The sequence below is a fragment of the Mus caroli genome, unplaced genomic scaffold (genome assembly GCF_978045245.1).
Source record: "Mus caroli unplaced genomic scaffold, Mus_caroli_1 scaffold_7, whole genome shotgun sequence".
NCBI lineage: Eukaryota > Metazoa > Chordata > Mammalia > Rodentia > Muridae > Mus > Mus caroli.
This window is the reverse complement of record NW_028227262.1, coordinates 24790918-24814445: the sequence shown is the minus strand read 5'-3', so window position 1 is coordinate 24814445 and position 23528 is coordinate 24790918. Positions and strand designations below refer to the sequence as shown.

The 23528-nt window shown below is 43.3% G+C and overlaps 1 protein-coding gene across 2 annotated transcripts; it reads right to left on the bottom strand.

The window, feature by feature from the left end:
- Positions 1 to 1064: 1064 nt before the first annotated feature.
- Positions 1065 to 17475, bottom strand: LOC110296999 (uncharacterized). 2 transcript variants are annotated; one of them, XM_085839593.1, is made up of 4 exons: positions 17321 to 17475; positions 16468 to 16515; positions 9059 to 9148; positions 1065 to 1277 (listed from the first exon to the last, which is right to left on the bottom strand). In XM_085839593.1, the coding sequence occupies exons 1-4, from the start codon at positions 17463 to 17465 to the stop codon at positions 1147 to 1149; spliced, it is 414 nt and encodes a 137-aa protein (XP_085695719.1). In that variant the 5' UTR covers positions 17466 to 17475; the 3' UTR covers positions 1065 to 1146. The 2 variants fall into 2 exon arrangements, with proteins under 2 accessions (XP_085695719.1, XP_021021467.1); XM_021165808.3 differs by lacking the exons at positions 16468 to 16515; positions 17321 to 17475 and adding an exon at positions 9537 to 9709.
- Positions 17476 to 23528: the final 6053 nt, after the last annotated feature.

The following is a 23528-nucleotide window of genomic DNA, read 5'->3' as shown; positions in this document are numbered from 1 at the left end:
AGAGAACATGAGAAGCCCAGCATTCCAACCACAAGAAGAGAGATGGAGACATGAAAATCCTTGGAAGTTCAAGGGCCAACTAGCTGGGCATAGGCAGCTATGAACAGGAAACCACCCTGTCTTAAAACACAGTAGGCGCTTGGGCGATGACTCAGCACTTGCTGCTTTTAGAAATTGAGGTTCTGTTCCCAGACCTAGTATTGAGTGACTGGTAACCAACTGTTAACTCCAGCTCCAGGAGATCGTATGCCCTCTTCTGGCCCTTCTGGGTAACTGCATGTATGTGATGCTCATACAGGTGGTAAGCACACACAATTTTATATACATTTTAAACTAAAGTAGAAGGTAAAGTCTAACACCTGAGGTGGTTTTCTGAATTCTCCACATGCACACCTGCCTCCACACCCAAGAAAACGCTCACGTGCATACATGCACACACACACATACACACACATGCTATTTTGAAATATGTTCAGTACAAAATTTGGTTGCTGAGACTTTTTTTCTGAATCACTTGTTCAGCAGTTTAGGGTTATCTATTGGATTATTTAAAAAAGTGTTGAAGAGAGAAAGACAGCACAGATCACTGACAAAGGAACAAGTAGGGGTTGAGCAGTTAGGTTTACAGCTTCTGCTCTACAAGGCCTTCTAAGAATCCTGGCTAGAAAAGAATTCCCCTCACTTCTCCCAGGCAGGTCTTCTAAGCTGATCTCATTTGGAGCCATTTCCAACCCAAGGATAAAGAAAGCTTTTCTTCTATCCACTAGTGATATAATTTAGTGTAACTATTGCTGCTAGACCTTCATTGATTAATAGTCGCAAAGCTTCAACTTGCTTCCAGGAAAATTAGAAGCACAGCATATAGCTGAAGGACCCTCTTCTTTTTAAAAAGGTATGTTCTTAAAACTAAATATCGTTTATGGGGGAAAAAATAACAGGTCACTTCATAAGACTTTATCTCCGCAGCAAAGGTGTTATTAAGGGTTTGATTTCATGGGATGAAACAAAAAAGGATAGAAATTCAACAAAGAACTGATCATTTCTGAGATGCTCAAAATCTTTATTATCACATTCGCTTAAGTATAAATAATGATGAGGATGCTAGAAGCATCTTTCTGTGACACGCCTGACACAGATGTGGTCGCCTCAAACTGCTGTCACTGGGCAGACTTCCTGGTTCCTCTCTCCCACCATCTCCACCAGAACTGAGCTGTCTTCTCTCCCACCAGCTGTCTCTCTTCTTGGAGCTTCTCTCCCACGGGCCTGAAGAAGATATCCTGAAACACAAGGACATATGACTCAGCTGCAAATGAAGCAAAATGGCAGAAAACACAAACAGTTTCAAGGGACTCCAATTGCAAACATTCCCAAACCCCAGTGCAAAGCTCAAAGCATTTATATTAGAATAAAAATTTATATTAGAATAAAACCACATCACAGCTGCTGTGCTATCTGGCAAACACCACAAGAGATGACTACCAAATATGGAAGATATTGAACTCTCTGCACAACCAGAAGACATGAAGACAGAAAATGGAGAATTTCACTTCAAAATATTTAAACAGGATGATTTTACCAGAAATGGAGAGGAAGTCAAATAAAGTCTCAGGTCGGTTACTGACAAATGCAGGCTAAGTCTTTCTGTGAAATCTCCTTCTGATGTCTCAAAGTTTTCATATGGATAATCATGACTTGGTAGCCTATATTCCAAATCAGCAGTAAGGATTCCCACATGCACACACACACACACACACACACACACACACGCACACATGCATACAAATATAAATAAAATAAATCTTAAGAATAAAGGCGGTGACCATCAAGTACAACATGTCACAAAAATGCAAATATTTTAGTGTCTCCATTGATTCTCCAAACATTCCCACAACAAGTAGAGTCAGCTTTCAAAAGGGGGAAAGGCCCATTCAGCTCCTGAACTCTTGACAAAAAGCTAGATCCACTCCACCTTCCTCTCTTACTTACAGAAAGTCATTGTCTTGGTTTTGGGTTACTGTTGCTGTAACCCAACAGCCTGATCAAAGCAACTTGGAGAGGAAAGGAAATAAAAATAAGTATGTATTTGGCTTAGGCTTCTACATCATCAAAGGAAGTCAGGGCAGGAACTCAAGCGGGGCAGTAACCTGGAGGCAGGAGCTGATGCAGAGGCCATGGAAGAGTGTTGCTTACTGACTTACTTCCCATGGCTGGCTCAGCCTGATTTCCTATAGAACCCAGGACCACCTGCCCAGGGATAGCCCCACCCACAATGGACAAGGCTCTCCCCTATCCATCACTAATTAAGAAAATGTCCTATAGGCTTGCTTACAGCCCAATCTTACAGAGGCATTTTCTTAATTGAAGTTCTCTCCTCTCTGATGACTTTAGCTGGTGTCAAGTTGACAGAAAACCATACAGCCCAGTCATAAATATGAGACTTCTTCTTCAGACGTCACAACAGACACGCCCTTTGTTCATCACTGGAATAGGAAGTGGAGACGGAGGTGCTCACTTGATCTTCTGATGCCATCCCTCACAGTTCTGGCTTTGGATTCTAGGAGCAAAATCGGACCTTAAGAACGTTAAGGGGAGAAGGTGGAGAGTGCACTGAGCCAGTGAGGAGGCCTTTGTGCAATTGACTGGGACTTCCTGCAACTTCATGTGAATTTTGAAGTTCACTTAACCCCTCCAATTACAGTATCCTCTCTCTTATTCCATAATAACATTAGATGAAATATGCTTGCTGTCTAAAAATAAAACCACCATATTTTTTTTCGTTAGGCAAGGATACAACAAGCATTATTTTCTTTGGGTTAATTTCCTCAAATTCAAATATGTAGTCACCCAAAATATTCTGATTATTTTATCAACCTCAGATCAAATACATATTAACTTTTCATAGGCTAGGATTGTGTGGAAGAAAACTTGACCAAGAGTACCTTACCCTAGAACATTAATTGCAGTTCACCTCAGTTGCAAATGAATAACTGTCTATGTGCATACCACAAACGTGCCTCCTAGCCCAGTCATGATTTGTGTCTCCTCAGACAATTCTGCCATGTGTATAATTTATAAGAACCCTTACCCAAAGGTCATTAAAAGACCTTACAATACATTGAGGAAAGTTTTTCTCACAACATGTAGTAAAAAGCAAATTTTTCAAAACCCTTTCATTTTAATTGCTTATATAAGTTCTCTTAAGTTTCACATAGAGGTTTTTCACGTTTTACCAACCTAAGTAAACAAGAAAAAAAAATGAGGGAGAGGATGATCATAGATAAAATGTGAGTAGCCAGAAGGGCACATCAAGTGCAAATTGGTTTCTGATTTCAACACGTACAAGATGATGTTGCATATGAGAAATGCTTTTTCCCTGCTGGGCCACTGATCTGGTGCCACTGGTCATGGATCTGGTGATGAAGTCACAGCTTCATTCATCATTGTACTGTTGGGGTGTCATGATTTAAATGAGAACGTCCCCTGGTTTGTGGCCCTCTCTGGGGAGTGGTATGGCCTTGCTGGAAGAAGTGTGTCTCAGGGAGTTGGCTTTCAGTCTTAGAGTCTTGCTCTGTGTCCTGTTTGCTTTCTCAGCTTCCCACTTGTGGTTGAGATGAGCACTCTCGGCTTCCTGTCCCTGCCTCCTGCTATAGTGTGGACTCATCCTTCTGGAACCATAAACCAAGATAAACTCTTTGCCCCAGCTTGACTTTTGTCACTGTTTTATCGCAGCAACAGGAAGGTAACTAATACATGGACTTAGGCAAGTGAAGAAAACATTAGGTAAGAACAGTAAGCTTCAATTCTACAAGAGCCCCCCACTACCAAAGCACTAGACTGTGTGCACTTAGCAAGAGCCAGGAATAGCCTATCCAGAAATAGTATGTGTTCCTCTGTTGAAATAAGAGCTATATGCAAAAGATACTGCCTCTTTCCCCACAGTCCTCAGCTCAGGAGTCAGATTATAGAGACACCAGAAGAACATTCCTGAAGAGAACTTCCACACCCTTCACAGAAAGTCATGTATTCTCTGTTTAGATGCTCTGTCAACAGAAACACGTTTGCCACCGACTGCAGTAACATCCCCTTGGTCTTATGTATCAATAGGGCGCTATGCTGTCTTTGGCACTAAACAGTATCAGGTACTGTGCTCCTCTGCACATCACCAAAACAGGCAAAACAGGGTTGGAATACAACCAAAGGGTTAAGCTGTGCCACCTGGTATGAGCCATCAGTTCGAACTTGCTTCATGCAATAATATATTCCTTGCCTCCTACACAAAGCCAGAGAACATTATCCCAAGAATTTAGATCAACTTGGTTCTTATGCATATGTAAGCACAGGCACATGCATGGCACAGTATCACAGTATGCATGTGAAAGCCAAAGGACGTTTTAGTGGTTGGGTTTCTTCTACTTTTACATGGGCTCCAGCATGCCAAGATTATGGTTCTGAGTGCTTTGGGTGCTTTGACCAGCTGAGCCATCTCACCAACCCCAACTCTCCTTGTTTCTAATGACAACTTTTACATTGGAGATTGCCTTAAGCTTCAAGTCACTTTTCCCAAAGATTGCCAGACACAAGATGGCTCTGTCTCTGCACCACTTCTCAAGGCACACAAAAATATTAATTGTTCTCAGCTCAACATTCCCAAAAAGGAACAGTGGAGACCCAGGAACAAATAATTATCTACTCATACGGCCTCTGCCTGCTCCCAAGGCTTGTTGTCTAGGAAGACAATATGTATTTTTGCATGTATTTCCTCACAGGGTGCACAAACTCAAAACACAAAAAGATGACTTACCATCATGACACTGCCTAAGAATTCAAATGTGCCCAAAGCTCTATGAGTTTCTTACTCAATGGAGGAATAAAGCTCCCAGACAGAAACATCAAAGATCATCTTAGAACTAAAAATGCTTTATGGGATATTAGGAACGATAGTAATTAAACAAATAATCAAAAGAAAATGGTCTCCCAAAGTGACTTCTGGCTTCAGCGGATAGACACAGGGAAACGGGTTCTCTGTGGGTCTCACTGTCTTCATCCTGGAGATCTCCCAGGCTCTGAAGATTGCTTAAATACTTTTGAACTTATTGAGATAAAAATGTATGTTTAGTGACAGAAATGTAAACTATTGCTGAGTGTTTTTACTTATCATTACTAATAACTAACAGGTCTGTTTTGATTTACTCTACTTGAATAGCAACAACAGAAAGATTGGTGTTAAGATGGACATGTGGCTCTTCCTATAATTTCTGTTTCCCAGATTTTTTCCCCCTGTGGCATAAAAGAGAATCTCTTTGACTTTGACAACTGGCAGCAATTAGCCATTTTCTCCTAGGTCCTCTCTCTTGCTACCATGCCCTATCATCAGTCTTGCTCCATTATCTGTTTCTGTATGATGCATTGCATCAAAAAGCTAAAGGCTGACTTATCATGGATTAGAATTTCTCAAATAGTGGACCAAAATATTTTTTATTTGTTTAAGCTGATTATATTATGTATTTTATATAGTTAATAGAAATTTGATATTTGGTACTTTGGTGGCTAAAGCCTATGGCAATCCCTTTCCTTATACATCTAGCTTCATGAAGCCACATTCTACTCTATGGTTGCAGAAAATTATGGCCACAGACAACAGTGGAACTGGGAAACACATTTTGGAACATTCCAGTAATGTTTCCAAGTGAGTATCTTAAACATAGAGAAGGAATCTTTAGCCCTGGGTCCAGAATTTGCTGAGTCATAGAATGGCTGATCTTTCCTCTGGAAGAACAATTCCATATGTGGTTCTTTGACCTCCTATGGCTTGGTAAATATTTACCACAAGAAATTATTTCTCAAGATAAGAAATGGAAGGGAGCCTCTACTCCCATTGATGGACGACTAGGCCATCCTCTACTATGTATGCAACTAGAGACACAGCTCTGGGGAGTACTGGTTAGTTCATATTGTTGATCCTCCTATAGGGTTGCAGACCCCTTTATCTCCTTGGGACTTTCTCTAGGTCCTTCATTAAGGGCCCTGTGTTCCATCCAATAGATGACTGTGAGCATCCACTTCTGTATTTGCCAGGCATTGGCATAGCCTCACAAGAGAGAGCTATTTCAGGGTCCTGTCAGCAAAATCTTGCTGGCATATGCAATAGTGTCTGGGTTTGATGGTTGTATATGGGATGGATCCCCGGGTGAGGGCAAAGATAATAAGCCCCAGCACAGGAGAATGCCAGGGCCAGGAAGCAGGAGTAGGTGGGTTGGGGAGCAGGGTGGGGGAGGGCATAGGGGGCTTTGGGGATAGCATTTTAAATGTAAATGAAGAAAATATCTAATAAAAATTGCCTTTAAAATATAAAAAGAAAAAATAAATGGAAGGGAGAAAAAACGCACTCAGATTTATCTCTCTGCAATCTTATGTTTCCTTCCTGACTCCCAAAAAGATCTACGTAGATGATCCTGGTGTCTATAAATTGTCCCTGAGTAGGTGATTCACCCTTTATTGTATAGATACAAAGTTTTCTCATTTGAGAGTCAAAAACTATCGTAGCTAACATGGCAGCTCCAGTCCTTTTAGCACAAAGATTTTTACGACCTTATAAGAAAATGGATCTGGCCAGGCGGTGGTGGTGCACACCTTTAATCTCAGCACTTGGGAGGCAGAGGCAGGCGGATTTCTGAGTTCAAGGCCAGCCTGGTCTACAGATTGAGTTCCAGGACAGCCAGGGCTACACAGAGAAACCCTGCCTCAAAAGACAGAGAGAGAGAGAGAGAGAGAGAGAGAGAGAGAGAGAGAGAGGGATGGATGGATCTGGAAGGATGGTTTGGAGATTAAAGGCACTGGGTGCTTTTGCAGGGGACCTAGACCTCATTCCCAGCACTTGGCAAGCATCCCTTCCTTCCTCCAGTTCTATCAGGATCAGATGCCTCTTCTGGCATCTATGGATACTGCATACATGCAGTATGTAGACTTGAAAACAAAACACCCAAATGCATAAAAATGATGTTTTTAAAAAGTAAATCTGGAATAATCCTCACCTCCTCTAACCCAGGAAACATTAAAACAATCAGTATTATATGAGACACTGACATCATAGGATCATGTCACCAAGATGTCCACCTTTGAGCAACTCTTCAGATTCCCCTATACTTCAGTTTATACGTAATCCTAGCACAAACCATGGCTGACCATCAAAAGAACTAACTTTCAAATATGAGAGATGGGCTCATAATAGGTTAGCCTGTGCATATCAGTACTGGAAATAAAGAGAAGTCTGGCATAGCCCACTGCGCCCAGGATTAGCCAGCCTCTGCAGGTATCGAGAATTCTCAGAAATGTTTTGAAAGCTGAAGCTCAGGAGAGATTCGTTCACTCAGTCTCTGAGCTCTTGAGAAGAATAGCTGCGCTTGCTCCATCACCCTTTGCTCGCTTACAGAAAGCCCTAGATGATAAGTTGGTTTCTTTGCCTGCCATGGGGAGGAAATATCCCTCACTTATTGCTGGAACATGAAGTTTCAGACAAAGCCACCTATTTGTCTCCTTTGAAATATTCACCTGACTTTGAGCTCTAGAGCAGCCAGGACCTCAGAACATTAGTAGAGGGAACATGGGGAATGAACAGAGGCCTTTATACAAGCAACTGGGAGGTAGTGGCTTTATGCAAGCACTTAGATAATCCATTTAACCAAGCCAAATACATTACATATATTCGTTGTAATTTTATGTGCTCATTAATTTAATGGCACCTTCTTAAGGATTCTTCTCTTAAGTTTCAAAACAGTACCAAAAAATCCAAATTCAATTACTTGTTCACATGGAGACATGTTTTTCAATGTCTTGCTTGCCTCCAAGAAAAATAATGTTTTACAGACATTTCAATTTTATGTGAGAGAAACCTGGACAGAATATCAACTGGTATATAATCACGAACCACCGACATGGTGGTCATAGAGAAATTTAGGATCTAATGTGTCCCTTCTCTGTGATGTCACAAGAATCATGAAGTTGTCAGGAGGGCAAAGCAGACCTTTGTGAAAAACAAATTCCATAGTACACACAGTCCTCAGGATCTGTGGTGATTGCCTGTGGCTATAACTCAGTACTGACAGGATCTGTGGTGATTGGCTGTGGCTATAACTCAGTACTAACAGGATCTGTGGTGATTGGCTGTGGCTATAACTCATTACTAACAGGATCTGTGGTGATTGGCTGTGGATATAACTCAGTACTGACAGGATCTGTGGTGATTGGCTGTGGATATAACTCAGTACTGACAGGATCTGTGGTGATTGGCTGTGGATATAACTCAGTACTGACAGGATCTGTGGTGATTGGCTGTGGATATAACTCATTACTAACAGGATCTGTGGTGATTGGCTGTGGATATAACTCAGTACTGACAGGATCTGTGGTGATTGGCTGTGGATATAACTCAGTACTGACAGGATCTGTGGTGATTGGCTGTGGATATAACTCAGTACTGACAGGATCTGTGGTGATTGGCTGTGGATATAACTCAGTACTAAGGTTTGTGTTTAGCCTGAGTGAAGCTCTGGGTTGAATCATGACACAGCAGGAAGGGTCACTGATATCTGCATGAATTTGATCAACAGGTCACCAAGATATCACCCAAGAAAAGATAAACCTTTATTCCATAGGCTTTCTATCTGATAGTGTATCTTTCAAAGTCCTTTCCTCATCCCTGTCAGAGAAGGAAATGTACTGCTTCTGTAGAAAAGTCACCTTTTTTGTCCTTGCAAGGAAGGATACCATGGGAAGAGAAATGTCACAGGTATAAACGACAAAACAAACTTTTTGATTAACATAAGAGTTAATGAGAGTTTAGTTTTTAAAGCCTCTGCTTTAAAAAGAAACAAAAGATTATCTAGAGAAAAGTCTCAGAGCCTTTAGACCAAACTTAGTAGAAGAACACAGTATCTGCACACAGTATGTGCAGAGCATAGACGCTATTCCACCAAGGCCAAGATTTAGCATAGAATTCCCTTAATCAGCACATAAACTAGGACTGGTGAGTTCCCAGAGATGAAGGACAGAGAGGACTTACTTGCCCCTCCCAGATGGTTCATCTTCATCTTAATATTGTCTTTATCCTTATAGGAAACATTGCGCAGAGAACATCGGCACCTGAGAAAGACTAAGACAATGCAGCCCCATCAGAGCCCACAGGAGAGACTCCCTCACAGTCCAGAGTCCCCTGGGCTCCCCATGTCTTTGTACTGGGGTATTCAAGTTAGATAAGTCAGAGCTTATAGATACTTCCTCCTCCTCTGCAAGTAGAAAAGCCATAGATCCCTTAGGCCAGCTCAAACGCAAGCCCTCTAAGCTTTTCTATCACAAGATTGCAATTTCTAAGACCTGTGAGCCGTGGATCACAGCCTTGAGCTGTGGGACCTTGGAACACACCCAAAAAAAAGAACATTCTTGTTTCCCACAGTATAATAGGTGCTCCCGCTAGGTCCATACACTAATCTGTCACTAAAGTTCCTTTGTTCTCCTAAGTCCCCCCCCCCCACTGTCCTTACATTTCTTGGTGTGCTGGTCTATCTCGAGCAAAACAGGCGAGAACATGACAAAAAGGAAAAATACAAAGAGTATAGCAAACACCACATAGAGCCAAGGTATGCCACTTGGGAACAGACTGACCCCTGGATCAATCTCTGCCATTTGGACAGGAGGGAAGACATAGAATGCTCTGCCTTTGCTTCTTTACCTCCTAAGTGACCATAGCTATGACATCATAGCTTCAGAGACAATGGGTGAGCTGAGGATCTGATTGGGATTGGCCAAGCTTCATCCTATCTATGACAAGAGATAATTCCCTCCTACCACAGATTCTTTTCCTAACATTTTTGTGTGTGCATATGGTGTGTGCATGTGTATGCATGTGTATGCACATATGAGGCCAGAAATTGACATCAGACGTTTCCTTTCTTGTTCTACACCTTTTTTAAAAAGACTGGTTCAATGAGAGTTGCCATATCAGGTAGACTGATGCCCAAATGCACATAAACACACACACACACTGAGATTACAGACCTATACCTCTCATACAGCTTTTACATGGATGTGGAGATCCTAACTTGGACCCTTACGTTTGCACAGGAAGCACTTTTTCAACTTGAGATACCTCCTCAGCCCCCTTGTTTTGCTTAGATGACCTAAATTAAGTTGCCTGGCCAGACTAATCAAGCACATAGCTTACTATATATTCAGGAACTGCATCTTATTACATTGGAACATCTATATTCATAAGAGAGAGCTAACTCATTAGATCTCTCAATCCTAGCATTAGTCTTAAGAAATTAACATTTAAATTTGAGAATCAAACATATATATGAGAATTAAATATATATACCTCAAGAAGGATTTTTGTGTTGTGTTCTTTCCTAGAATCCCTGTCATTCCCTGAATTGGTGTGTACCAGAATTGTGTGTCCTTTCTGGGCATAGGACTATCTCCCCTATCATATGAGTCAATAGTGACAAAACGCTTCATTTTCCAAGATGAGAGTGGTGTCTCCCTTCTAAGTTCAAAAGAATTATCATACCACGGGTGCTTTGAACATCCCCACAACATGCTTTCTAGTCCATGACAGCATTTCCAAAAGAAAGTAGGGAAAAAGTAAAATCCCCACCCCTGGGTAATTGATGAAGAATGAAGAATTCCCCAGCTCCCTGTTCTAGAGGCTGGGAAGTCCAAGGTTGGAGGCTATCTCAGGTGAGGGCTTTTTAGATATGCTACTCTACTGCAGAAGAAATGAGGTGGGTGCATGCAAAAGATGGGAACTGGCTGACTTTACAATAACCTATTCTCAGAATACCTAACACACTCCTGCCTCAGTGGTATTAGCCTGGCTCTTTGTAAGGGCCACTTCTTGTGTTATAAGGGAAATGGGTTTCCAAACCATTGTCTGTTGATTGACATATTGAAATCATGGCACTCAATGTGGTAAGAATTCTGGAATTTGGTTTCTTTAAAAAAACACAAAAATATATTTTAAGAGTGTGTTTTCATTTTAATCCCAGGTGTGAGACATGGGGCTACTTCAGATTATCCACAAAAGTTGGCTACAATTTGCCTCATGCTCTGTCTGAGGTGTGCTTTTGCCAGCTGCAGATAGTTTCTGTGATTGTGTGACATTTGGAAATCTGGGGAATTTTTAGAGGATATATAGCCTTTTCGTGCTAGGGCATGAAAAGGCTCTGTTGGTTGGTTCATTGTTGGGGGGGCGGGGGTTGTTGATTGATTGGTTGTTGGTTGCTGTTGGTCAGTTTGTTAGGTAATCATGCACAAAGAAGAAACAAGAAGAAACTAGATATCCTGATGGTGTAGATGAAACTTGCCCCAAGGAACTTGATGCCCCTAATCTAGCTCTCTTATTAGTTTGCAAGCACTGGGTTCCATAAACACAGGGGCCTACTCACAGTCCCATGGGCCTATACTGGGAGCTAACCAGAGAGCCGGGAACCATCACAGAAGACTACACTAAGATCCTTACATCAATAGGAGTCAAGAGGTGGCAAGCAACTGATGGGAGAGACACACACTGCCTTGTTTTATTCTAAACCTCCTAATTTAAGAAGCAAGAAGTTTCATCGTCCTGATGAAGAACAGTTTTTCCCTTTAGGGGAAAAAAAAAGTCCCTTGCTTCTGAGCAGAAGCAAAACCAAAACAAGCTTGTTCTTGCTTCCAAAACAAAGATGTGTTGCGCCTGTTAAATGTTCAAGCAAAAAAAGTCCTCATCCAGGCTGGGTGACTCAAGTGATCCCTGCTCCAGGAACCAACATGTGCTGCCCACAGAGGAAGTGCCACAAGGCAGCCTTCAAGAAAATCAACCATCGATGTTTCAGAGCTCAGCTGCTTCAAATTGAACATGGGATTCAGTACTATCGATAGTATCGGTCATCCACAGAGGCCCCTGGAATACAAAGTCTATAAATAAGTGGGGTGGGCAACAGTATGTTCTTCAGCTACAGTGGGATAAAGTTAGAATTCATTAGAAAGCCCAAGTCAAAAATCCACCCTTTGTAGAAACCAAATAGCAAACTCTTAACCCATGGATGGAAGAAGAAATTAGTTAAGTTAGGAAGTACTTAGATGTTGGCTACACTGTGACCAAAGTATGTCACACGAGGTGTGAGGTAAGCCACCCTTACCACTGTGGTTCCCAGACAGACAATGTGCCGTTCCTAGAAATTTTGCTCTGGTACATTTCTGCTTTCCCCCTGGTGTGTCTAGAAGAGATTCTTTTGATTTTTCTTGGTTGACTAGCAATCTGTGGCTCTTTTCAAACTAAGTCCTCGGGATATCTTTTCTACCTTTGCTAGCTTTCTCACGTTTTTATAATATTAATATAAATGTACTATTACTTACTTACTTGTTCCTATGAGCTTTTCTGTTATTTTTACTCCACGTCTGTTTCTTTCTTTCTGAAACCCTAACAGGTGGACCCTGTCTCCATAGCCTTTCGAACATCAACAATATCTCTACCTCTATCACTTCTTCTTGCCTTCCTGGTAAACCTATATTCCAACTCAATAATTTGTTTTTAATGATGACTATGCCACTTCTAAATTTTTTTACTGCTTAACTTCTCGGCCTAATAATGTTTTAGCTTCCGTGAAAAGTTGTAGACGGAGCCAGTAGCTGGGGTGGGGGCCTCAGCCTTCTGTTGCTGTGAAACAAGCCGTAGAAGAAACTGGAAAATAATTGCATTTCAGAACTTGCCTCAAATGAAGTTTGGGTTTCTCCAGTGTAAACTCTTCCCACTCCCTGATCCCTGCCTCACTCACCAACTCAACCTATATGTCAGTTCACTCAAAAAAAGAAAAAGAAAGAAAGGAAGGAAGGAAGGAAGGAAGGAAGGAAGGAAGGAAGGAAGGAAGGAAGGAAGGAAGGAAGAAAGAAGAAGCGGGGCGAGGCGAGGCGGGGCGGGGCGAGGCGAGGCAAGGCGTTCCCATTGATGGGGCTCATTTGTTATTTATTCCCATTGCCATAGCTACTCACCCAGAGTTCACTTTGAGACTAAGCACCTCTGCTACTTCAGTGTTCTTGCAGGAAGAGGAAGATGTGGCATAGAAAACAAATGTTCCTACTTTATGTAGATGTATTTTAAAAACAGTACAAAGCAGTTGTCAGTTTGGACCCAAATATATATCATCAATGAATATGTTGATTTCAAATTCTAAATTTGAGTTTCCCTTTGTTTCTGTGATGGATCAGTGGTGATCATTCTTTTTTTTTAATTTTTAATATTTTTATTACATATTTTCCTCAATTACATTTCCAATGCTATCCCAAAAGTCCCCCATAGCGCCCCCCACTTCCCTACCCACCCATTCCCATTCTTTTGGCCCTGGCATTCCCCTATATTGGGGCATATAAAGTTTGCAAGTCCAATGGGCCTCTCTTTCCATTGATGGTCGACTAGGCCATCTTTCGATACATATGCAGCTAGAGACAAGAGCTCCGGGGTTCTGGTTAGTACATCATGTTGTTCCAACAATAGGATTCTGTATACACTGTAGATCTTCCAAAGCAATCTAAGATATGCATCCCACACCATCACTTTATACCAAGTGATCTTCAGCAAGGGCCTTTTTGTTACTGTTTACCAAATATCGCTGAAGGTTCAGGGCATTTTTTTACTCATCAATAAACCCGTTATCTTTTTATTTTTTTGTATATGTAATATTAAATTTGTGTCCACAGTGGCTTACAGCTGGAAGAAAAAAAAATACTGTATGGAAATTTAAAACACAACACTTGCTTTGCATCCATGGTTTGGTACATGCCCAGTTTATTATAATTGGGTTTATACTCCCAGCAGTACAACTGCTCACTAGACAACATTCCCATTTCCAACTACAATCCGATGTGAACTGTTTCTGTAGCAGATCTCTGTAAGGGTTCTATGCTGAAATTTGGGACTTGCTCTTTGAACCAAAACACAAGGTTGATCTAGACTCCTAATAGACAGAACACACAGACTCTGTTAGGTGGGGTCAGCTAACGTCCAAGTCAGCAAAGATGAGAGTTGGGGAAGCTGGAGTGGCCAAATAGAGACTGCAGGGAAGCATAAAACGCCTCTGGTTCCCTGACCATGAAGAAAACATACAATCTCAAGAGGATAAAGTTTTACTTTGCCTCTGTGGGAGGGAGCACCTCACTGCCTCTGTGGGAGGGAACACTTCACTGCCTCTGTGGGAGGCACTTCACTGCCTCTGTGGGAGGGAACACTTCACTGCCTCTGTGGGAGGCACTTCACTGCCTCTGTGGGAGGGAGCACTTCACTGCCTCTGTGGGAGGCACTTCACTGCCTCTGTGGGAGGGAGCACTTCACTGCCTCTGTGGGAGGCACTTCACTGCCTCTGTGGGAGGCACTTCACTGCCTCTGTGGGAGGGAGCACTTCACTGCCTCTGTGGAAGGGAACACTTCACTGCCTCTGTGGGAGGGAGCACTTCACTGCCTCTGTGGGAGGGAGCACTTCACTGCCTCTGTGGGAGGGAGCACTTCACTGCCTCTGTGGGAGGGAGCACTTCACTGCCTCTGTGGGAGGGAGCACTTCACTGCCTCTGTGGGAGGGAGCACTTCACTGCCTCTGTGGGAGGGAGCACTTCACTGCCTCTGTGGGAGGGAGCACTTCACTGCCTCTGTGGGAGGGAGCACTTCACTGCCTCTGTGGGAGGGAGCACTTCACTGCCTCTGTGGGAGGGAGCACTTCACTGCCTCTGTGGGAGGGAGCACTTCACTGCCTCTGTGGGAGGGAACACTTCACTGCCTCTGTGGGAGGGAACACTTCACTGCTTCTGTTGGGGGAGCAGCTTTTGCTTACTATTCTAAGAGGAGGGGGCACATTCTATTCTTGATTCTAACTTTATTCCATCTTTCTGGCAAAACAACTAAAACCGTCTCCTTAAACTTTCTTCCTAAAATTGTTTGAATAAAATCAGAAATTCTATAGTCATTAATTCATCTAAACAGCATTAATTCGTAAACACTTGTCTTCATGTTGGATCTGCAGGAAATTTGCCCAATAGGGCAGGCTGATGCCCAGGAATCATTAGGCTATGTAATCGTGACAGGCTAGGCATGTGCTGCAAGAAACAATCCTGGGATGAAGTCTCTGAGAGCCTTACATCTCAGAGGGCACCCATCACAGTCGTACAAAATGGTGGGTCATCTTCAGAGAACTCACTTGCTTGGCATAGGCTTTCCTGTCAGAAAAGCAATTTATTTCTGCAGACAAATAATTCCAAGATGGTAGAGATAGCAATGGTGGAAATGTAATCAGTTACAGCTATTTTCCAAGATGTTGTCATGAGCACCTCTAAGGCAATGTCTCAAGAAGGCTACCTCCATCATGGCTATAACATTTTGAACAGAAGTATAGTCTATACCTCTGTAGACTAGCCTAGCAGTAGACTGTGATCCGTTTCAAACATTGTTCTTGCCCACTGAAGGAGACGATCCGATCTTCTCTTATAGCTAGAGGAAGTAAGAACAAGTTACACAAACTGTTTTCCCAACTAAAACCCACACATGCTTTCACTGCATTTTTAAAACATCACTATAAGGCTACATGGATGTCATCCAGTAGTAGAGCCGTTACGTGGTATGTATGAGACACTGAGCTTAACTATCAGGACAGCAAAAGTACATTAATTTACAAACAAAATGAAATAAAATGCACCGTGCTTGAGAAGTGTGAGGGAGGCTTCACTGGGAGATGGAGATTCATATTCATTATCCTGATGAAAACGTTTGATATACTGTGCCCCAGTCACTCAGCCATTAAAAGGCTTAATTACACTTAGAAGTAAAATGAAATCTAAGAATCCCACCACCACCAAAATTTTAAAAATCAGGAGCTTGAAAACATTCTGCTTCCAACCAGTTTCTGTATATCCCTATTCCAAGAATGTATCTGAGCTTTTATATTTCGGGTATTCTTAACTTAGTACTTTTCCCAGAAAGTTATCATACCTAAATGTGCCTCTTGTTACCATATTCCAAAGCCACTGGGAAGAAGGCCAAAATTATGGGAGAAACAATGTTGTAATCATCATAAAACATTTCTAGGCTATTCAACCCTCTTCACTGTGAGGTTGGGAGAGCATCAGCTCTGATGCTGGACCTGGTATCTGTCCCACTTAAGATGCGGGAAGTACACATATATGTCAAGGAGCTGCCTGGCCCATTCTATATAATCAGCCTGTTCTGAAGTCATTAGATGGTCCCAGAGTTCTCAACCACAGACAGGAGTGAGAAGGACACAAATGGTTATTTTGGGATAGTTTATCAAAAATGAGGCCACAATGCAGCATCAAAACAGATGGTGACCACTGTGGCATCCTCTAAAGCCCTCGCCTGGACCATGGTGCAGATGGTTTCAGTACAGCCACATTGGTCCCTTCAGTGATACGCTATGGTCTTGAGCTCACAAACCAGACTTCCAGCCTTCTCTTCCTCGTTCAGGAGTCTCTCCATCAGTTCTTCCTCTGGACAATATGAAAAACAGAAAAAGAAAGCTTAGGATCTTATTATAATTATGACCCAAAGAATGAGTATTGGATAAGGCTCAGAGCAGAAACTTGGCCTTGAAATGTTTTCTTCTAGGAGAGAGAACTTGAGGTCCTCTGGGGGGTCGTATAAATGTCTTGATATCTTCAGAACATGGAAGAGCCTCTGAGGGGAGACTCAGAATGCCATGTGCAGATACTGTGCACATACTAAGTATCTCTCTCACCTGATGCAAGAGAGAGAGAGGGAGAGAGAGAGAGAGAGAGAGAGAGAGAGAGAGAGAGAGAGAGAGAGAGAGAGAGACACTAAGGAACCTTCTCCTGCCTCCAATTCTTTCCCCTTCCTGTCTCATGGCCATCAGAGTCATCCTGACTCATAACCACATGGAGATAATATTCACATATTCACATGTGGAAATAACTAAAGCAAAGGCTGAACAACAACAATAATCGCACCTTAATAGAGACTCTCCCTGGGCTTACTAGTCTGCTAACCGTCAGATCCCATGCCCTTCATGCCTCTGGACAACCCTACAATTCCTACCCCAGTCAGAGCCTCTTTCCTGACCTCATGTTCTACTTTAGAACTTCAGAAAAATATCCTTTTGCTATGATACGATATTTCTTGACACTAAAGTCAGAGTTTGAGAATCTGGAGAACAAATGTCATTGTCCAGAAAATTTGGGGAAGTCGGGCGAGACTCAGATCCGGTCTCCCACAGCAACCGTTCTTCCTGCCCACTACCTACAGCTCTCGGAATTCCAGGATGCTGCTGTTCTCTACCTTGGAACACTCTCCTCTTTCTATACTGATGAATCATCAGGATAATGAGAAAAAGGAAAATACAGTGTCCCATGATGAAACCGAGGACACTGGCCACAAAAAAGATCCCCGGACTGGGATTTGAGTGGATCCCTGTGAAGAACATGCTGAGAGTATGAGAAAGGTGTGGGCTACCTTGCCCCCTGCTGGTGCCAGTAGGCTACCTCAGATGTGAAGTCACTGCTTCAAGCACAATGGGAGATTGTGAGAGCCAGGCAGGGGCTAATTAGCCTCTGCCCTAGAGGACCTCAGTCCATCCCATGCTAGCCCAGAGGTTAATCCAGAGGGCGCACATTGTGTTGTTTTCCTTGCTGTGAGAAAACACTGTGGCACTTTGGCTTATTGTTCGAACTGGCAGGGGAGGCATGCCAGCATATAGTCAGAGATAATGTCTCCAGCTGTGTGGAGAAAGCAGAGAGGGAACCGCAAGTGGGGTGAGGCTGAAAGCGCCACCCCCACCCCAAGTTCTTTGCCTCGGTTTACCTCTGATGATAATAAGCTAGGGGTTGCCCAGTATCTTGCCTTTAAAAGGCAACTGGGTACTCTCTTCTTTGTCTCTTTTTCTGCCTCTGTTTTCATTTCCCCGTGGGAACTGAAACATGCAACAATAAGTTGAGGATTGAGGGTCTCGAATCCAAAAAGGAACCACCCCACTGAGGCCCTTCATCTCCTATCAGCACTGGGCAGGACGGGTGAATGGGATCACGTGGCAAGCACACACGGGTTCTGCTGTTTTGCCACAAGAACGGCGATTGCATCCGGTTTCTCTGAGCACCTCTCCGTTCATGTGAATTACCGAGTCCCCGTTCATTCATTATTTGCTGGGGTCGGTGGTACTCTATATCCATACTATTTGTTCCTCTTGTATTTAAATTTTATGCAGATTTTTTCCATCTTGTCTGCTACAATTCTGTTCTGTGCTCTGGTTCCAGACACCTCCTGCCCTCTGGAAGATAGCCATGCTGGTAACAGGAGTTATGAATCTTCAGGTCAATGCAGTACAGTGAAAAGAAATGCATTAGAAGCAGATAGTTCACACAGTTCAGATGCCGCCCGGGCTGTAGAACCTCCAGCTTCAGAGATGGCCATTGTATATGATCTAGTGAACTCACAGTCCTCAGGACTCAGGACGTGATCGCTATCAAGCTCACCTTGGCTGATGACACTCTTTTTTTTTTTTTTTTTTTTGGTTTCTCGACACTCTTTAAAGACTCTTTTGCCTCTTCTGAAACAGTTCATTTTCATCCCCTGTCCCGGGCATCTCTATCCTGGAATCTTTTGTACTTGGAGCCCTTATCTTCCTCATCATCATTCCGGGGACTCAGCTGCACCATAGAAAACAGAAACAGAATGCCAGGGCAGGCTACGGGTGCCAGTGACCTAGAAAGAATTTAGGAAAACATTGGATCGGTGACATTTATGTTGCATGTGTATGTGTATGTAGAATGTATGCATATATGCATGTTTTCATGTGAGTGGCTGAGTGGATGAATGTGCCTGTGCCTGTGGAGGTCAGAAGTTGACACTGGGCATCTTCCTTGATCATGTTCCACATTATTTGTTAACATAAGGCCTTTTGCTGAACCCAGAACTTGCCAAAGATAGGTAGTCTAGCTAGCCAGCTTGCCCTGGGTTCACAGTCGCTGGGATTGCAAGTGGCAGCTACGCTTGCCTAGCTTTTATGTGGGTTCCAGAGACGTGAGCTTATATCCTCACATTTGCACAGCAAGCACTTAACCCACTGAGCCACCCCACCCCACCCCAGTCCCCATAGCTTTAGTGCACACATTGGAATCTTTATTCTCATATCCAGGAAGCTTCTTTAATCTACTTACTATAGACTTCAATGTATAAGAGGCTTGAAGTTTTCTTTGAGAATGATGGTATAATCTCAGTGTATAATACTTATAAACTTGAGAAGTGAAGGCAGGAAGGTCAGAAATTCAAGGTCATGCTCGACTAGAAAGCAAGTTAGAGTGCCAGAGATGTGGGAGATATAGTTTTCTGCCTGTAGAGGCAAAAGGAGAAGGCCATTCTGGGCAATTTGGTTGGTGTGGGTTCCTTCAGAAGGCAGGGAGGAGTTGGGTAGCTGAGCAAGCCAGAGGGGATTGTCCTACCTGGAAACACAGTCAGGTGGGGTCCTGAAGAAAGATGGGCGGGGTTGGATTTCCCAGATAGTCGTTGTCTTGGTCAGGATTTCTACTCCTGAACAAACATCATAACCAAGAAGCAAGTTTGTGGGGGAAAGGGTTTATTTTTATTTAGCTTACACTTGCACATTGCTGTTCATCACCAAAGGAAGTCAGGACTGGAACTCAAGCAGGTCAGGAAGCAGGAGCTGATGTGGAGGCCATGGAGGGATGTTACTTACTGCCTTGCTTCCCCTGGCTTGCTCAGCTTGCTTTCTTATAGAACCCAGGACTACCAACCCAGGGATGGCACCACCCACAGTGGGCCCTCCCACCCTTGATCACTAATTGAGAAAATGCCTCACAGCTGGATTCTCATGGAGGCATTGCCTCAAGAGAGGCCCCTTTCTCTGTGATAACTTTCTCGTGTCAGGTTGACACTCAAAGCCAGCCAGTATAGTCATAATTCTCTGGGCTTTACTTTGACAGCTCTCTAAGCACACTGTAAGGAACGAACTATCCTGCTGGGAAAGATCTGGTTCTCTTCATGAGGCTAAAACTGAAAAGAAATGAACCCTGCCTTGTACCTGGGCTCACCCTCTTAACAGCAGCAGCACCCATCAGACAGACAATGGCAAATCATGCTGGGACAGAAAGCTAGAAACCCAATGTACAAATCCAGAATCATCATTAGAGCAGAGAAAATGACAGGGAGACTGGAGACTTACACTCTGTGGACGTTAGCCCATTCTAAAGCATCAGTCAAGAACATACAAAAAGACATGCCTCAAGCTTGTGCAAGAGACGATGGCTGCTACATGATAGGTCAGGTCTAAGAGGGGAGAGCTACCAAAAGGACCTGAGTGACGTCAGAGGGAGAGTTAATTTTGGCTTTTTATGATGACAAGATTATTTGTAAGTTCCTGAAAGTTAAAAATCTCATCAAACAGAATCCCATATTAAACAATTTCTTTCAAAGTTTGTGCAGCCTGCTTCAGATCTCCATGGTTCCCAATGAGTTTTTCTAATTCACTTAAAAGAATATTCTTCGTCATCTTCCATCTTCAGAAATTAGTTACATGGTCAGCCCACATCCTTTCTCCTCTCCTTCTGTAACTACCTAATGACCCTCATTTTGATACTAAATGTCTTAACTCCTGCAGCCTGAGAAATGCCCATGGTGGCCAGGGTTTCAGAATCTGAGTCACCCCACCAGGTGGGGTTAACCAGCAGGGGCACTCACACAGTATGAGGCAGTGCAAAATATGATGGAGCAGGCAAGGGATGAACAAAGGTTGTGAAGCCAAGAGCCAAACCAGGCTTGTGCTTGAAGCTTGTCCAGTTATAATGGGACTTTCTCAGACCTGCCAATGGTATAAATAATACAGAGGCTTTTTAATATTTTAAAGCTTATGTTTTTTAGCTAGGGCAGTCTTCCAGCTTAACCTGATTAATGATAGCACAACATCCCACCATGTGACTAGATCTAACTCTCTGCTCCACTCTGTCTATCCATGTTCACCTCTGTGCCCTCTGTTAAATCTTCCAGGTCTCATTTCTTCTCCCAGCATCCCTCTGTCTCTTGGAAGTTCTGTCCTCTACTTCCTGCCCAGCTATTGGCCAGGCAGTTCTAGCTATTGGCCCAGCTATTGGCCAGGCAATTCTAGATTCTAGGCTGGTAAGGAAGGATGGTTACAAAGCATCAGACTAGTGATGGGCCATAGAAATAAGAATACCAAGATCCTGCCAGCACAGAATTCATAGAATTAACAGTTGAATATACAGAGACACACCTTTACACAGTGTACCCCAACAGCTTCTTAACACTTCTATTGGACGTTTTTTTTTCTCTATAAGGAGCATGAAAACATCCAATAAGAATAAGTTCCCAGAGCTTAGTAGGCAATGTATACTTAAGTCACAAAACAAGCAAATCAGAGGAGACTGAAGTGAAACGGATACCCAAATGTTATAGGTAATAGTGGGTGTGTGTGCTGGGGACTATCCTTGACTGTCTTTGTAACATAGAGATAAAGGACCATTGCCTCTATAAGCACAGCCATGAAGTGCTACTCCCACTCTGGAGCTGCCTGAGGGATCAGAGGAGCCCTTGCTGTCACTGCACTTGGGTCCCTCTCATCCTCTGTCCAATCTGTCTCCCTGAGAGAGGATTCTCCTGCTCCCAAGTCCCCACCTGAAGCCTGCTCCCTGGGGAACAGCTGTCTCTGCTAGAGTAAAACATACCCAGTGACTCTACTACTTGTGACTTGAGACATTGGTTCTCACCCAGTGTTCAGTTTGTGCAGCATTGTGTGGGTGTTAGTTTCTTTCTCATCCCAGCCACCAAACACCTGACAAAGGAGCTGCTTTAGAGCAGTTTAGTGTGGCTCGCGGTTTAGAGGAACACAGTCTATCACAGTGAGGAAGGTGTCACAGAAGAAACAGCTTGGTCTATAGTGCCAACCAGAAGCCAAGATGGGAAATGGTCATACTAAGTCAGCCTTCTACCTTTTCACTTTATATTAAGTCTCATGAAATAGCACTGCCTATGTTCAGAATGACTCCATAAACCTCAATTATAGCTTTCTGAAAACACTCTCACCCTAACTATGAGCTGCTGCAGATCCAAGGCTCCTGGTACCAACTCTACGGGGAATAAAAAAAGAAAGAATTGAACACAATTCACTTAGATTATATAATTTAAGATGCTTCTAAGATTTATGTATTCATGAAAATTTATGAATGACTAAATGTGTGCCTTGTTTTTTGAACTTTCTGCCACTGTGTGTATATTTCTACTCCAGCTAGATGAGGAGGCTGAGTCTGTCTTAGGGATGAGAGCATTGGCCTGGGAGGTTTCAGTCCTGCACTACCTTCGTGGTGAGACAAACCATTAGGGAGAAGAGGGTACCAGAGTGAGGTGATCTGGTTGGTGGAGACTTTGGGGCTAAAGATTGAAGCTCTGTACGTGAGAATTACTCATTGACAGCTCAAAGATGAAACTGAATTAGGCTTAATAGCGTGCCCCAGAAAATCCTTGTCATATGGAACTACAGATTGTGGCCTCATTTGGAAATAGCATCTGAATAGATATAAAAGGTAAGGTCATAATGGGTATGGGTGGACCATACAAAGGGAGATTTAGACACAGACAGATAGAGGAACACCGTGAAAACAAATTGGGCACAAGGAAGACACCGTGTAAAGATGCAGGCAGAAACAAGATAATGTTTCCACAAGCCAAAACTAGCTCATAATTTCTGGACTGCACCAGAAGCTAGAACAGTCAGGCAGTATCCTTCTCTAGACATCAAGAGGTAATGTAGCCTAATGACGCCTCGATTCTGGACTCTGGACACTCTGTGTGTGGGGGGGGGGGGGTGGGGGGTGTGTGGGGGGGTGTGTGTGTCTGTGGGTGTGTGTGTGGTGTGGTGTCTGTATGTGTGTGTGTGGTGTGTGGGTGTGTGAGTGTGTGGTGTGTGTGTGTGTGTGGTGTGTGTGTGGTGTGTGTGGTGTGTGTGGTGTGTGTGTGTGTGTGTGTGTGTGTATGGTGTGTGTGTGTGTGTGGTGTGTGTGTGTGTGGTGTGTGTGTGTGTGTGGTGTGTGTGTGTGTGTGGTGTGTGTGTGTGTGGTGTGTGTGTGGTGTGTGTGGTGTGTGTGGTGTGTGTGTGGTGTGTGTGGTGTGTGTGTGTGTGTATGGTGTGTGTGTGTGGTGTGTGTGTGTGTGGTGTGTGTGTGTGTGTGTGTGTGGTGTGTGTGTGTGTGTGTGTGTGTGTGTGTGTGTGGTGTGTGGTGTGTGTGTGTGTGTGTGTGTGTGTGTGTGTGTTGTATGCATGGTACACATTTGTAAGTTTATAACTGCAGCTCCTTTGTGCATACGTGTGAAAGCCAGAGCAAGATGCCAGGAGTTTACCATCCTCTATCTTCTTGCCTCGAGACAGTTTCTATCACTTAACCAGAAGCCCACTATTTCAGCCAGGCTGCCTGGCCAGCAAACTTTCAGAATCTATCTGTCCTTGCCTCCCAGTGCTAGGGTCACA

Coding starts and splice junctions, on each gene's coding strand:
- LOC110296999 (XM_085839593.1), bottom strand. CDS start 17,465: ATGTTCTTCACAGGGATCCACTCAAATCCCAGTCCGGGGATCTTTTTT. Junction 16,516..17,320: donor AAAGAGGAGAGTGTTCCAAG/GTAGAGAACAGC, acceptor CATATTGTCCAG/AGGAAGAACTGATGGAGAGA. Junction 9,149..16,467: donor CGAGGAAGAGAAGGCTGGAA/GTCTGGTTTGTG, acceptor GCATTGTCTTAG/TCTTTCTCAGGTGCCGATGT.